The sequence below is a fragment of the Gavialis gangeticus genome, unplaced genomic scaffold (assembly GCF_001723915.1).
Source record: "Gavialis gangeticus isolate Ggan-Ray unplaced genomic scaffold, GavGan_comp1, whole genome shotgun sequence".
Lineage (NCBI taxonomy): Eukaryota > Metazoa > Chordata > Crocodylia > Gavialidae > Gavialis > Gavialis gangeticus.
In genome coordinates, this window is record NW_017728991.1 from 1,681,521 (window position 1) to 1,692,293 (window position 10,773).

The 10,773-nt window shown below is 61.7% G+C and overlaps 3 protein-coding genes across 5 annotated transcripts in view; 2 read left to right on the forward strand and 1 right to left on the reverse strand.

The window, feature by feature from the left end:
- TSPAN10 (tetraspanin 10) overlaps positions 1-1,701 on the forward strand; it is a 3,553-nt gene extending 1,852 nt beyond the window's left edge. The window contains exons 2-3 of the mRNA XM_019515842.1: positions 315-904; positions 1,157-1,701. Coding sequence (XP_019371387.1) covers positions 315-904; positions 1,157-1,517 — 951 coding nt within the window. The 3' untranslated portion in view covers positions 1,518-1,701. The remainder of the gene's footprint in view (positions 1-314; positions 905-1,156) is intronic.
- Positions 1,702-2,973: 1,272 nt separating this feature from the next.
- Positions 2,974-10,773, reverse strand: part of PDE6G (phosphodiesterase 6G) — an 18,048-nt gene continuing 10,248 nt past the window's right edge. For 2 of the 3 annotated variants that reach the window (XM_019515859.1, XM_019515866.1), the window contains exons 2-4: positions 4,154-4,393; positions 3,662-3,702; positions 2,974-3,268 (exon numbers count right to left, since the gene is read on the reverse strand). In XM_019515859.1, coding sequence (XP_019371404.1) covers positions 3,192-3,268; positions 3,662-3,702; positions 4,154-4,308 — 273 coding nt within the window. In that variant the 5' untranslated portion in view covers positions 4,309-4,393 and the 3' untranslated portion in view covers positions 2,974-3,191. Of the gene's footprint in view, positions 3,269-3,661; positions 3,703-4,153; positions 4,394-7,962; positions 8,065-10,773 lie in introns of those variants that run through there. The other variant, XM_019515853.1, reaches the window with a different exon arrangement.
- CCDC137 (coiled-coil domain containing 137) overlaps positions 10,226-10,773 on the forward strand; it is a 2,889-nt gene continuing 2,341 nt past the window's right edge. Inside the window, exon 1 of the mRNA XM_019515039.1 lies at positions 10,226-10,360. Within this exon, the coding sequence (XP_019370584.1) occupies positions 10,226-10,360 (135 nt within the window). The remainder of the gene's footprint in view (positions 10,361-10,773) is intronic.

Consider the following 10,773-nt stretch of genomic DNA (forward strand, 5'->3'; position numbering starts at 1 on the left):
TTTGGGTGCTGGGTAGGACACTGGTCCTCCACCCCTGCATCTATCTGGATGCTGGGTCAGAGGCCAACCACATGGTCTGGGGGCTCCTTACCCCTGTCCCCCACTTTAAACTGAGCCCCAAAGCCCTGTGAGGTCTCCCTGAGGGCTGGCTGCTTTCAGCATCCTGCCCGTCTCCCATGATGGGTTTGGTTTGGCATCTTCCTGGGACCAGAGCTGCTCGTGCCAAGCCCCCTGGGGCCAGGGTTTCTGCAAGGTGGGGGTCTGCTCTGGGTGAAGCCAACTGACTCATTTGTGCTCTCTCTCCATCCCATCAGAGCCCCGGGCTGGGCAGGCTGTTCCCGGTGTCCCACCTCCGCGACGTCCTGTCCTTCTCCACTGAAGACCCAGACGCCGACGACGCGTGCCTGGGGACATGGCAGCGTCTGGAGCCACCCCTGGGCACCTGCAGCTCCTGCGTCCGGTACGTGGCCTTCAGCTGGAACCTCCTGTTCTCCATCCTGGGCTTGCTGACCCTGGCGGTCGGGGTCTGGGGGCTCCTGGACAAGGAGTCGCTGCTGGGCGAGCGCGTCGGGCTCCTGGGCACGGACCCCATGCTCTTCCTGGCCCTAGTGGGGCTGGCGGTCAGCACGCTGTCCCTGGCGGGCTGCGTGGGGGCCCTCTACGCCAACGTCTGCCTCCTCAAGTTCTTCGCTGGGGGTGTCCTCACCTTCGTGGCCATGGAGCTCCTGGGTGGGCTGCTGCTGTACGCCCTGAGGCACCGGATCAAGGACTCGCTGCGGGACACCATGCTGCTGGCCGTGCTGCGATATCAGGACGACCTCGACCTGCGGTTCCTCATGGATGAAATCCAGACGGGCTTGCAGTGCTGCGGGGTGGAGTCCTACTTGGATTGGGAGACCAACCTGTGAGTAGCAGGCCTGGGGAGCACTTTTTTGGGTTGCTGAGTGGCAGCTGTGAAGCCTGAAATGACTTGGCTTTGGGAAAGCCACCTGTATGGGGTTTGGCAAGCTGCTGTTGCACGTATGGTACAGGAGTCTTTGCAGCTGCCTACCAGGCCCCTGAGCTCCTAGTCCAGTGCTGTGGGGAGTGGAGGCTTTACTGCTAGGATTGCTGCAGCTTAAGTGGACCATCTCCAACCCACCTTCTCCCATCCTAGGTATTTTAACTGCAGCTCTCCCGGCGTCCAAGCCTGTGGCGTTCCAGCTTCCTGCTGCCTGGAGCCTCTGGGAAACGGGACCATCACCAACTCGCAGTGTGGCTTTGGGGCCCTGGGTCTGGCGGCCTCCATGGCTGCAGGCACCATCTCCCTTGGGGGCTGCCTGCCCCAGGTGACGCGGTGGCTCAACAGCCACGTGGGGGTGATCGGATCCTACTTCGCCTGCCTGCTGGCTGTGGAGGTTGGAAGCTTGTTGCTGGCCACCAAGCTGCTGGTGGACGTGGCCCTCGCTCGTGCAGCGATCCAGATGACCTGCGGCACAAGTCCGGACCCTGGAAGCATGGGGCCGATGGGAACTTGACTGGCTCTGCACAAGCTGACGCTGAACCTGAGGATCTTCAAGCCCTACCTACCCTGAATACCCTGGGGTACAAGCCCTGCTCTCTGGGTGGCTGCAGAGAATGGCCTTTTAGCCTGTTGTGTGGAAGGGGGTCTTTGCTGTGCTTGCACAGCCCCTCCGCTTTCTGAATAAACCTATGGACTGACTCAAGGACTTGGGCTGTCTTGTGGCATGTGGGGGTGCTTTCTCACTTTTCCCCCTGACTCCACTTACCTTGGAGCTTACCCTGGGTCCCTGCAGCAGAAGCAGTGGTGCTGGGCTCTGCCTGCTGGGATGAGCTCCTTTGCAAAAGGAGATGCCCTGTTCCTCTATGCCCTTGGCAGCATGTGCGGTGGCAGTACCCCAGGCTCCTGGCTGAAGGAGCATGGGTGGTGGATGGGGGTGCTTAAACGCCCAAGGGCTGCGGCTTCCCATTTGAGGAAACAGCTGTGCTGCCTCCATAGGGAGAGTGGGGCTGACTCCCTTGTTCCCCGACCACAACATGGGCCCCTTTTTACCCTGCTGTCTGGGGCCCTCCAAGAGCAGTCCCAAATGCGCTAGCTCTGCTGATGGTCTGGCTCCTGTCTTAGGCCTCAAAGCAAGCTGCTGCAAGCAGAGCCAGACTCTAGAGAGGGACTGATGCTGTAGCACTTTGCCCCCAGCCATTCGGCCCTGCCCTAGTGCAGCCCCTAGCAAGGTCACGTTTACCCAGAAGGGCAGTGCAGGGTTGTGGCAGTGCCCCCCCCCAAGCAATGCCCAGGTTGTTGGGCTTTGAGTCCGGGCCTGCCCCAGCCACTGGCTGTCTGCGGACCAGCAGTACTGCTTATGCACGGAGATCAGCTGCTCTCTCCTTCTTTCCCCCAGCTGCAAATAGCTTTTTCAGAACCACAGCTCCAAGCACTTGCCCTCCCAGCCCCTTTTTGTTCTCCTAAAAGGCACAGGCTTAAATTATACCTAGCACCCTTGCATGAGAGAGCCCAGTAGCTGGCTGCAGCAGGTCAAGGGTGATTTTTTTTTTTTTTCTCTCCTTCCCCGGAGCTGGCTGCATTCAAGCACTGCTGCACACCCAGAGCTTGAGCCACGCTCAGGGATGGGAGGTGCTAGGGAAGCAGCCTCGGGGGGACAGGTTCTGTTAGCTTGGGGCAAAGGGGTGACTTCTGTCCTGAAGTGGCTTCTGGCAAGCAGTACCACACCATAACCCTGCCTCACGAGCTGCCTTGATGTCCCCAGGGAGTGGCTGAGTCCAGCCTGTGTGGCTCTTGGCTCCAGGGAGCTGAGTGTGGAGGAGGGCCCTGCTCTGGAGACTGGCCCTGAGGGTAGGGAACTCCAACGCCTGGAGGGCGAGACTGGGGGAAGGGGCTCATGTCCTGGGAACCCAGTGCTAAGGGGTCCGGCGTAGGGCAGAGCTGGTGAGAGAGACACACAGACACGAGGCGGGTCCTACTGATCGTCCTGAGTTTAATGTCAGCCGCTCTGATCACTACAAGCCTGGGGGACAGGGCTCGTTCACTACAAGCCTGGGGTTAGCTCCTCCGGCTACGGCGCGGCTGCAGTGCAGACACAGCTCCCTCTACCTACATAGCCAAGGCCGTGATCTATGTGGGCGGCAGGGTGGGGGAAGAAAAAGAGGTGCACGCCCTGCGCCCAGAGCGCTGCCTAGATGATGCCGTACTGAGCCAGTTCGTGGAGCTCCAGGTGACTGAAGGCTTCCCAGGGGCAGATCACGGTGATATCTGGAAGGGAAGGAATGAGAATGCCAGTGAGAGATTGCAGGCTGCCAGGGCATCACGCACGGTGCTCACACCAGCACCCTGGCACCCGTGCCTCCCCCAGTGCCCGTTAAAGCCCTGTAGGAGTATTTGCCTCTTCAGAGAGCTGGGGATCCAGGGGCAGGACGGGGTCTGGGCACACTGGTATTGCCGTGGGGAACGAGGCAGGGAGTCCCCACCCTCTCAGCTCAAAAAGGCAGAGCAGAGGAGAGGGGCTGGACAGCACAGGATGCTGCTGCCCATGACTGACAAGTGCCAGCAGGGCTTGAGGGAGAGAGGGGTTGGCCCAGTGCCTGCCACAGGCTAGCACTGCTCTCCCGGGTTCCCACACAGTCCCCGGGTCCCACGGCTTGGTACCTGTGCCCAATCCTTCCATGCCAGGGATGTCGTCGCCGAACCTGCAGGCAAACACAGGGATGCATTCATCTCTCCATCCTGGGAGCTCCCTCACCCCTGCCCCAGCTCAGCTGCCACCACTGCTTGAGTCCCCTAGCACTGCTGTGAGGGTGCAAGGCAGAGAGCCTGAGCACTGCCAGGGGTCTCCCTGGGATGGCACTCTGCCCTGCCCACCCGTGAGCTGGCCACATCTCCCTGCGCATCCCTGCTCTGGCTTGCCCTGTGTACACACCCTCGTCCCTGGGGGGGTAGGGCAGGGCACTTGATGATGCAGTGATGAATGGGTCCTGGCTGCCAGGGCAGTGCTGGGGAGGGGTGTGCATGGCTCGGGTGCCAACCCAGGCAAGCATCCTAGCTTGGCAAGTCCTGGCATGCTCTGACTGCTGGGATGTTCTGCACCCCAAGGTCCCCCAAACCCTCGTTATAACAGAGCTCACCCCCTCACACACTTACCCCTGGACCCCCTTCTTGGGTGGTTTGCTTTTGAACTGCCTGGTTTGCCTCTGCTTGAATTTGGGGGGCCCTTTCCTGGGGGTGGCTGGCCCGCCAGTCACCCTGGTGGCTGATTTGAAGTCCTTGTACTCCGGCTTGGGCGGCTCCAGGCTCATGGCTGCGGCAGGCAGTTGGCGGCTGCCGTGGTCACCCTGGCTCCAGGTTGTAGCTTCTCCTCAGATGCAGCTCAGCTGGTCACACCTGCGGGCACAGGGAATTCGCTGCATGGGGGCTGCATGCTGCCCTCCTGGGTCAGCCTGGGCTTCGCTGGCTCAACCACGGCCCCCGCTAGAAGAGGGCTGCGTGCCACATTGGGGCTGCAAGGCTGGGCATGGATGAGGCATGCAGCAGGGCTGTAGTCCTGCCATGCAGCAGCCTCGTTTGCCCTGTGGCTCTAGCTGTGCTTTCTGGTCCCCACACCAACCCCCCCATGGCTATGCTAAGAGATGCAGCCCGAATAGGAGCCCCTGAACCGCTTGGACCAGGCGCCGGTGTCAGCGCATGGTAACGGGACCCTCCGTGCCCGTGCGCTGGAGGCTCCGCGTCTAGCCGTGGGACAGGGACCTGCCCCCGCTGCGGTGCCAAAGGGAAGTGCCTGCAACCTTGGAATTAGCCCAGCTCAGATGAGCTAATCTCATTACTGCAAAGGCACTGAAGGACATCCATGGACCAGCCTGGAGCTGCAGCCTCAAGCTTCTTCCACCCCAAAACCATTTGCTTACAAATACCTGCTGTCCCCCAGCCAGGGTTCAGAGCCCACCAGGCACCCGGAGCAGCTGCATCCCAGGGGCTCCGACTGCTTTACCCTGCCCGAGAGCGGGAGGGGGCTGAATGGATCAGCAGCACGTGGAGGTCTGCTCAGCACGGGGTGCTCTAAGTGCCCCACAGGACCAGACTGGGCCACGTGCATGGCAGATCACATGGACCCCAGCTTGTTGCCAACACCTGCGAGCCACGTGAGGTCAAGGGCAAGCCACAGCCTTACTCCCTGCTGCGCCAGGCCCCAGGGTCTGTGCTCCCCGGTCGCCCCTGCAGCCATGGGTGGGCGAGCCTGGCATCCCTCTGACTTCCAAAGTGCAACAGGTAATGCACAGACCTCCCCCACCGATGCTGCCCTCTGCATTTCTCCTCCTTGGGCAGGGAGCCCAGCTCCGGAGCACAAATGACTCTGCCCCGCCACGAGGGGTGGCAACACGGGCTCCCAGCCCGGTGCCCGGGCAGCTGGACTTCCCCGCGGCCAACCGAGCAACCAGGAGGCGGCAGCAGAAAGATGCCAGGAGGTCACCTCGCTTATCGGCTTGCGGGGCACGAGGAGAAACCGCTCAGTGAAAGTAGCAGATTTAAAGCCAATCCCAGGGAAAAGCCTTTCCATAATGAGCAGCCAGAGAGCAAGAGCTGGGTGGGAGTCATCGAATCCTAGAAAATGAGGGTTGAAGGGACCTCAGGAGGTCACATCTAGTCCAACCCCCTGCTCCAAGCAGGACCAGCCCCAACTACATCATCCCAGCCAAGGCTTTATCAACACCTCCAAGGATGGAGATGCCACCCCCTTTCTGGGGAGCTTGTTCCAGTGCTTTACTGCCCTCCTAATACCCAACCTCAACTTCCCTTGCTGCAACTTGAGCCCATTGCTCCTTCTGTCATCTGCTCCCACTGAGAACAGCCCAGCTCCATCCTCTTTGCAGCCCCCCTGCAGGGAGTTGAAGGCTGCTATTAAGTCCCCCTCTGTCTTCTTTTCTGCAGACTGCTCCCAGGAACTGGGCTGGTTTACAGGCACCCGCAGGGAGAGGGACAGCATAAGCTGCCAGGCTGCAGGGCGCAGCTGCCCAGAGATCATGAGGCAGAGACCATCCCCAGGGTTACAACCACCATCCCTGCCCTGCCCCAAATACAGGCCTGCCCCCACCAGTGCATGGGCAGGCCACGTGCTGGCTCCACACAGCCCCAGCCCAGTGCAACTGGGGGGGACACATGTTCTCTTACCATCTGTCCCAACAGCACCACATCCCCCTCCCGGGACCAGCCACAGAGGAGAAAAGCCAAACTTTCCCAGCCGAGACCCTCATCCCGGGTGCAAACCCCAGCACGTCTGCAAGGGAGGAGCCTTCCAGGCAGGACAGCCCCAGAGGTGCCTCCAGGTAGCCAGGAGCTGCAAGTTTGGGGCAGCTTCTCAGCTGGGAAACACAGAGGGGAAACCGTGGGGAGGTTGAAACATTGCCTTGCCCTTGACGCAGGGGTCCTGTTAGGAAAGGTGTCCCCGCTAACACCGAAACGGGTCCCGGGGAAGGCAGAGATGGGGCGAAAGCCATCTTGTTTCAGCCGCGGTGCAAGCTCTCTGCGCCCAGCGCAATTCCCCCTCGCAGTCTTCTCCCACACGGCCCCGAACCAAGCACTGTTACCTGCTCAGCTCCCAGTAAGGGCCCTGTGCTGGTCCCCAGCTCCCACGAGCCTCCACCCCATGCCCGTGCACGTGGCCACCCCCTCTCCCCCAGTGCTGCCCCTCCCTGCCTGCCAGGCCCCTTGCTAGCTGCTAAGCCCGGAGACGGATGGGGTGAAGGTGACCTTGGGGGCAGAAGCTGACACCCGTGGCTCGAAGGCCACCTCCCCTCTGCCCTGATCCCGTCCCATGTCTTTAGGCACTAAGCTCCTCAGGGCTCTTACGCTCAGGCCGGACGCCCGCATGGTGCCTAATGCCCTGCACAGGCCCATGAGGTCACTGGGTGGCAGCAGGAAGAGCCACAAGGCCCCTGCGCTTAGCATCCAGCGCGTGCGTCATCCCAGCGGGAACGCTGTGACCTGTGTCCAGGTCAGGATTGGGGGCGATGTCAGCTGCCCTGTCCCCCCTCCCCCACCTCTCCTGGCTCAAGGGCGCTCTGCTCATCTGCATCAGCAGGCGTCTCTCTCGCCTTTAAACCCACAGGTGGGCAACATCTCCGGCTCAGGGGGCTACAGGCACCACAAGTCAGGGCTTCTCTTCCCACTTCCCCATGTCCCAGGACTGGCAGCACTCAGGCAGCCGGCTGGGTCAGCCCCAGGGTGGAGGATCCCCGCATCCATTCCCAGCAAGGCTAACAAACGTGCACTTGGCAATCCCAAGGGGATGGGATCTCGCAGCATGTCCCGCAGAAAACCATTTCTCCTGCTCCCACCACCACCATGCACACCGGGGGGACCCTCCACTGATAGCCAATCTGTCCCTTGGCAATGGCTCCCCTCCCAGGACCCCCTTCCACCGTGCCCCTAGAGATGGAGGTGGAAACACCGGTTCCAGGGCAGGGGAATTGAAAAGAAAACGTGCAGAAACATGAAGTTTGGACCCTTACCGCCCGCCCCAGTAATGGGGCACCTACCCCCCATGCTGACCTGAGGCGGGCGACAACTTGGCAGAGCCTAGCTGAGTTTTCCACCATCCCAGGGATTTCGAGGTGGCTTTTGTGCAGGGCCCAGTGCGGCAACACGGGGTGGTGGGAGCTTGATACCCCACAGCCCTCTGCAAGGGGAATGGGAACCGAGGCAGCCTGGGAGCTCCTGCTGTGCTATACCAGGCACCCCCCACAGCCCCCGGGACTATGCCTCTGAATCCCAATGCCTTCACCCTGCTGAACTCACCCTAAAGCCCGGTGTCAAGTCCTAGCCCCCCGCACGCAGGAGGTAACACAGCTACCCCCACCGGTGGGTGACACGAGGGCAGCCAGAGCGGACAGACAGCAGACGCTGGGAGCCAAGAACTGCCGCGCTCGGGGCACTGCCCTCGCAGGGGGGGTACTCACCCTGGGCAGCTGGTTCACAGGACTAGCAGCTCGTGGAGGGCCAAAGCTCCAGTCCACGCTCGCCGACTGCGATGGCCTGGAGTCCTATAGACACTCTGGATGGGTCCAGGGGGCCCAAGGATTTATCCTGCTCCTGCGTAATAGGATTATGACCCTTCTTTTTGAAAGGGGTAATCTGACGTCCTCTGCAATGATATGTGCGTGGCCAGCGGGAGGGGGCCGTGCATGTGCACCAGAGGGGGTTGCCACAGCGTCATCGCACCAGCTGCTGTCTGCTTTACTGGGGGTTTTATGGGCCAAAACACTGCCCCAAAGGGCCTCAGCTTTGCCCTGGGCTCAGGGCATTTCCAAGCCTCCTTTCACTTGCAAACCGCTCATGCTGGCAACCAGGCACCTGGAGCGGACTGCACTAAGTCTGCTTGGACGGGGAGCCTGGGCCAGGTCTTGCAGCCCCTGGGGTACAGGGAGGGCACCCCAGCGTGCATCCCACACACTCACACTGCTATTGGGGCCCCACCAGCTGCTTCTGCAATTGCCCTGGCCACGGCTCCCTTGTCACCAGGTGCTTGCTAAGTCAAGGCAGAGACATCTGGGAAGGTGGGCAAAATGCCCTGTATGCAGGCCCAACAGAAAAGGGCATTCAGCACACCTGCCCCACTCTGCTTCGGGCATGTCACAGCCCTGCTCCTGGCTATTTGGTCACGAGGCGGCCTCCGCATCCGGTACTGACTGGATTCTGCTCTGCACACGGACAGCCTGTGCCCTGGAAAGCAAATCACGTGCGAGCCACAACACGTAGATCTGGGTGCACAATGCCAGTCCATGTCTTGCTCCCGGGGCCTTACCTGCTGGGCCACCTTGAGCAGCAGGGACATCACCAAGCATCTGGGCTCTGGCAGGCTCCCCTCAATGCAGCGGCCTCCTCCTGACCAACCGTGGCTGGGGTGGGGCCCAATTCTGTAAGCAGCGGTGAGTCCTGCAGGTCCCAGCAGCTCTTAACCAGGCTCAGAGTCCTTGGTGATGTGCCTTGGGTGCCCTATGCTCTCCCGGTCTGCTGCTGGGTTGCCTTCTCTGAGCTTTCCCCTAAATCCCCTTGCACTAAAACCATTATAACAGGCCTAAGCTGGGCACATTTTAATTGAACTCCAGGCCTCTCACTAATTATCCTTAGCTCGACTACAGCAGAGAGGCTCAGCCCCAGGCAGGAATGTTTGCAGTGGAGCTGGCTGAGCTGGGGGTCCCGGCAGCCCTGCTCATTACCGAGGCCGTCCCAAGATCTGCTACCAAACCCTGCTCAATAATGACCCCGGCCTCACAGGACAGATCCCAAGCTGGGGTGGGAGCTGGGGAATGAGTTCATTAGCCATCGCACAGCTGCCCTCAGACCCCCTGGGGGGCTGGGCATGACTTTTCCAGCCTGCACCACAGGCAGGCAGCACCTACACAGCAACGGTTAGCAAGCAGGGAGGAAAGAACTGCAGCACCTGAAACGCCAGCCCGGGAGGGACGCGAGTTGCAGGGATGCCGGCAAAGAAGGGCCAGGCCAGGCCCGGTGCGATGGGGAGAGACCATGTGGGGGCACGGCCCTGCAGGCTGCCTGGAGGCCTTACATGCCCCTGGGCTGTGTGACCCCCAGAGCAGCCCAGACGTGGATGGATTGGGCATGTGCCTCACAGATGCAAGAATCTCTACGCTCATTGCCCGCTGAGGACTCTGGAGGTAGGCACGGCCCCCAGAGAGCCCAGGGGCTCAGGGCACCAAACTGCCAGCTCTCTGGATACCCAGCCTCAACACAAAGCTAGCGCAGGCAAGGCAAGACATACCGTGGCAGTGCCCAGATGCCCCAAACACAAGCAGGGACCTGCTGTGCCAGGCACTGGGAACGCAGAGAGGCTGCATACGTGGGTCAGGATTTATTCCCGCCTCATCTGCACTGAGCCAAGTAGATAAATAAATAAATAACCTCGCTGGCTCTAACCCACTGGTGTGCAGAGCACCGAGCCCCTCCCGAGTCCATCTGGACAGGGGCAGGGGCGGCCTTGGGGCGCCCGCAGGAAGGAGGAGGGGAAGGAGGGTCCGCAAGGCGACACCAGGGCATCAGTCCTTCTTCATGCGGAGTCCGATCTCCATTTTCAGCACTGCCTTGATGTTCTCGTCTTGGATGTGCTGCTCCACGGCGGCCAGGGCCTGCTCCCCGCCGTCCTGGTAGTGCTGCAGCAGCTCCTCCACATAGGCCAGCCACACGCAGTTGTGGCACCCGCTCATGCAGCAGTTTGTGGGCGGGAGCAGCGTGGGGGGCACGGAGAAAGGGCTGGCCCCGTCCTTCCTGGGCGCCGAGGCCTCCCGGGGACAGGGCTCTGCCTCGCCCGCTGCCTGGGGGCTGTGGCCGGGGGCATCCGTGGGGTCGGCCTTGGCTGGTCTGGCCGGGAACCACCGGAGGCTACGGGAGCCAGGGCACGGGGGCAGGACGGGCAGCCCGGCAGGGAGCCCCAGGGCCTGGGGGGCGCCTCTGTAGCGCTGCCAGCGTCCCTGTGGGGGGAAGCACACTGGGAATGACGGGGAGCAGGATCCCTGCCCAGCTAGCCCCAAACCCCACCCCAGTCTTGACGCCAGGACATGACCCCCAAGCCCCCCAGCTGACTTTTCACCCCACCCCCAGCCAATGACAACCCCCCAAAAGTACCCCAGTGCCCCCACCCCCTGCCTAGACCCCCCTGACCTTTACACCCTGCCCTTTGCCCTCCCAGTGCCCCTGCCCCAAACTGCTGCCACTCCCAGCATCCCTTCCCCCAGGCAGCCTTTAACCCCTGC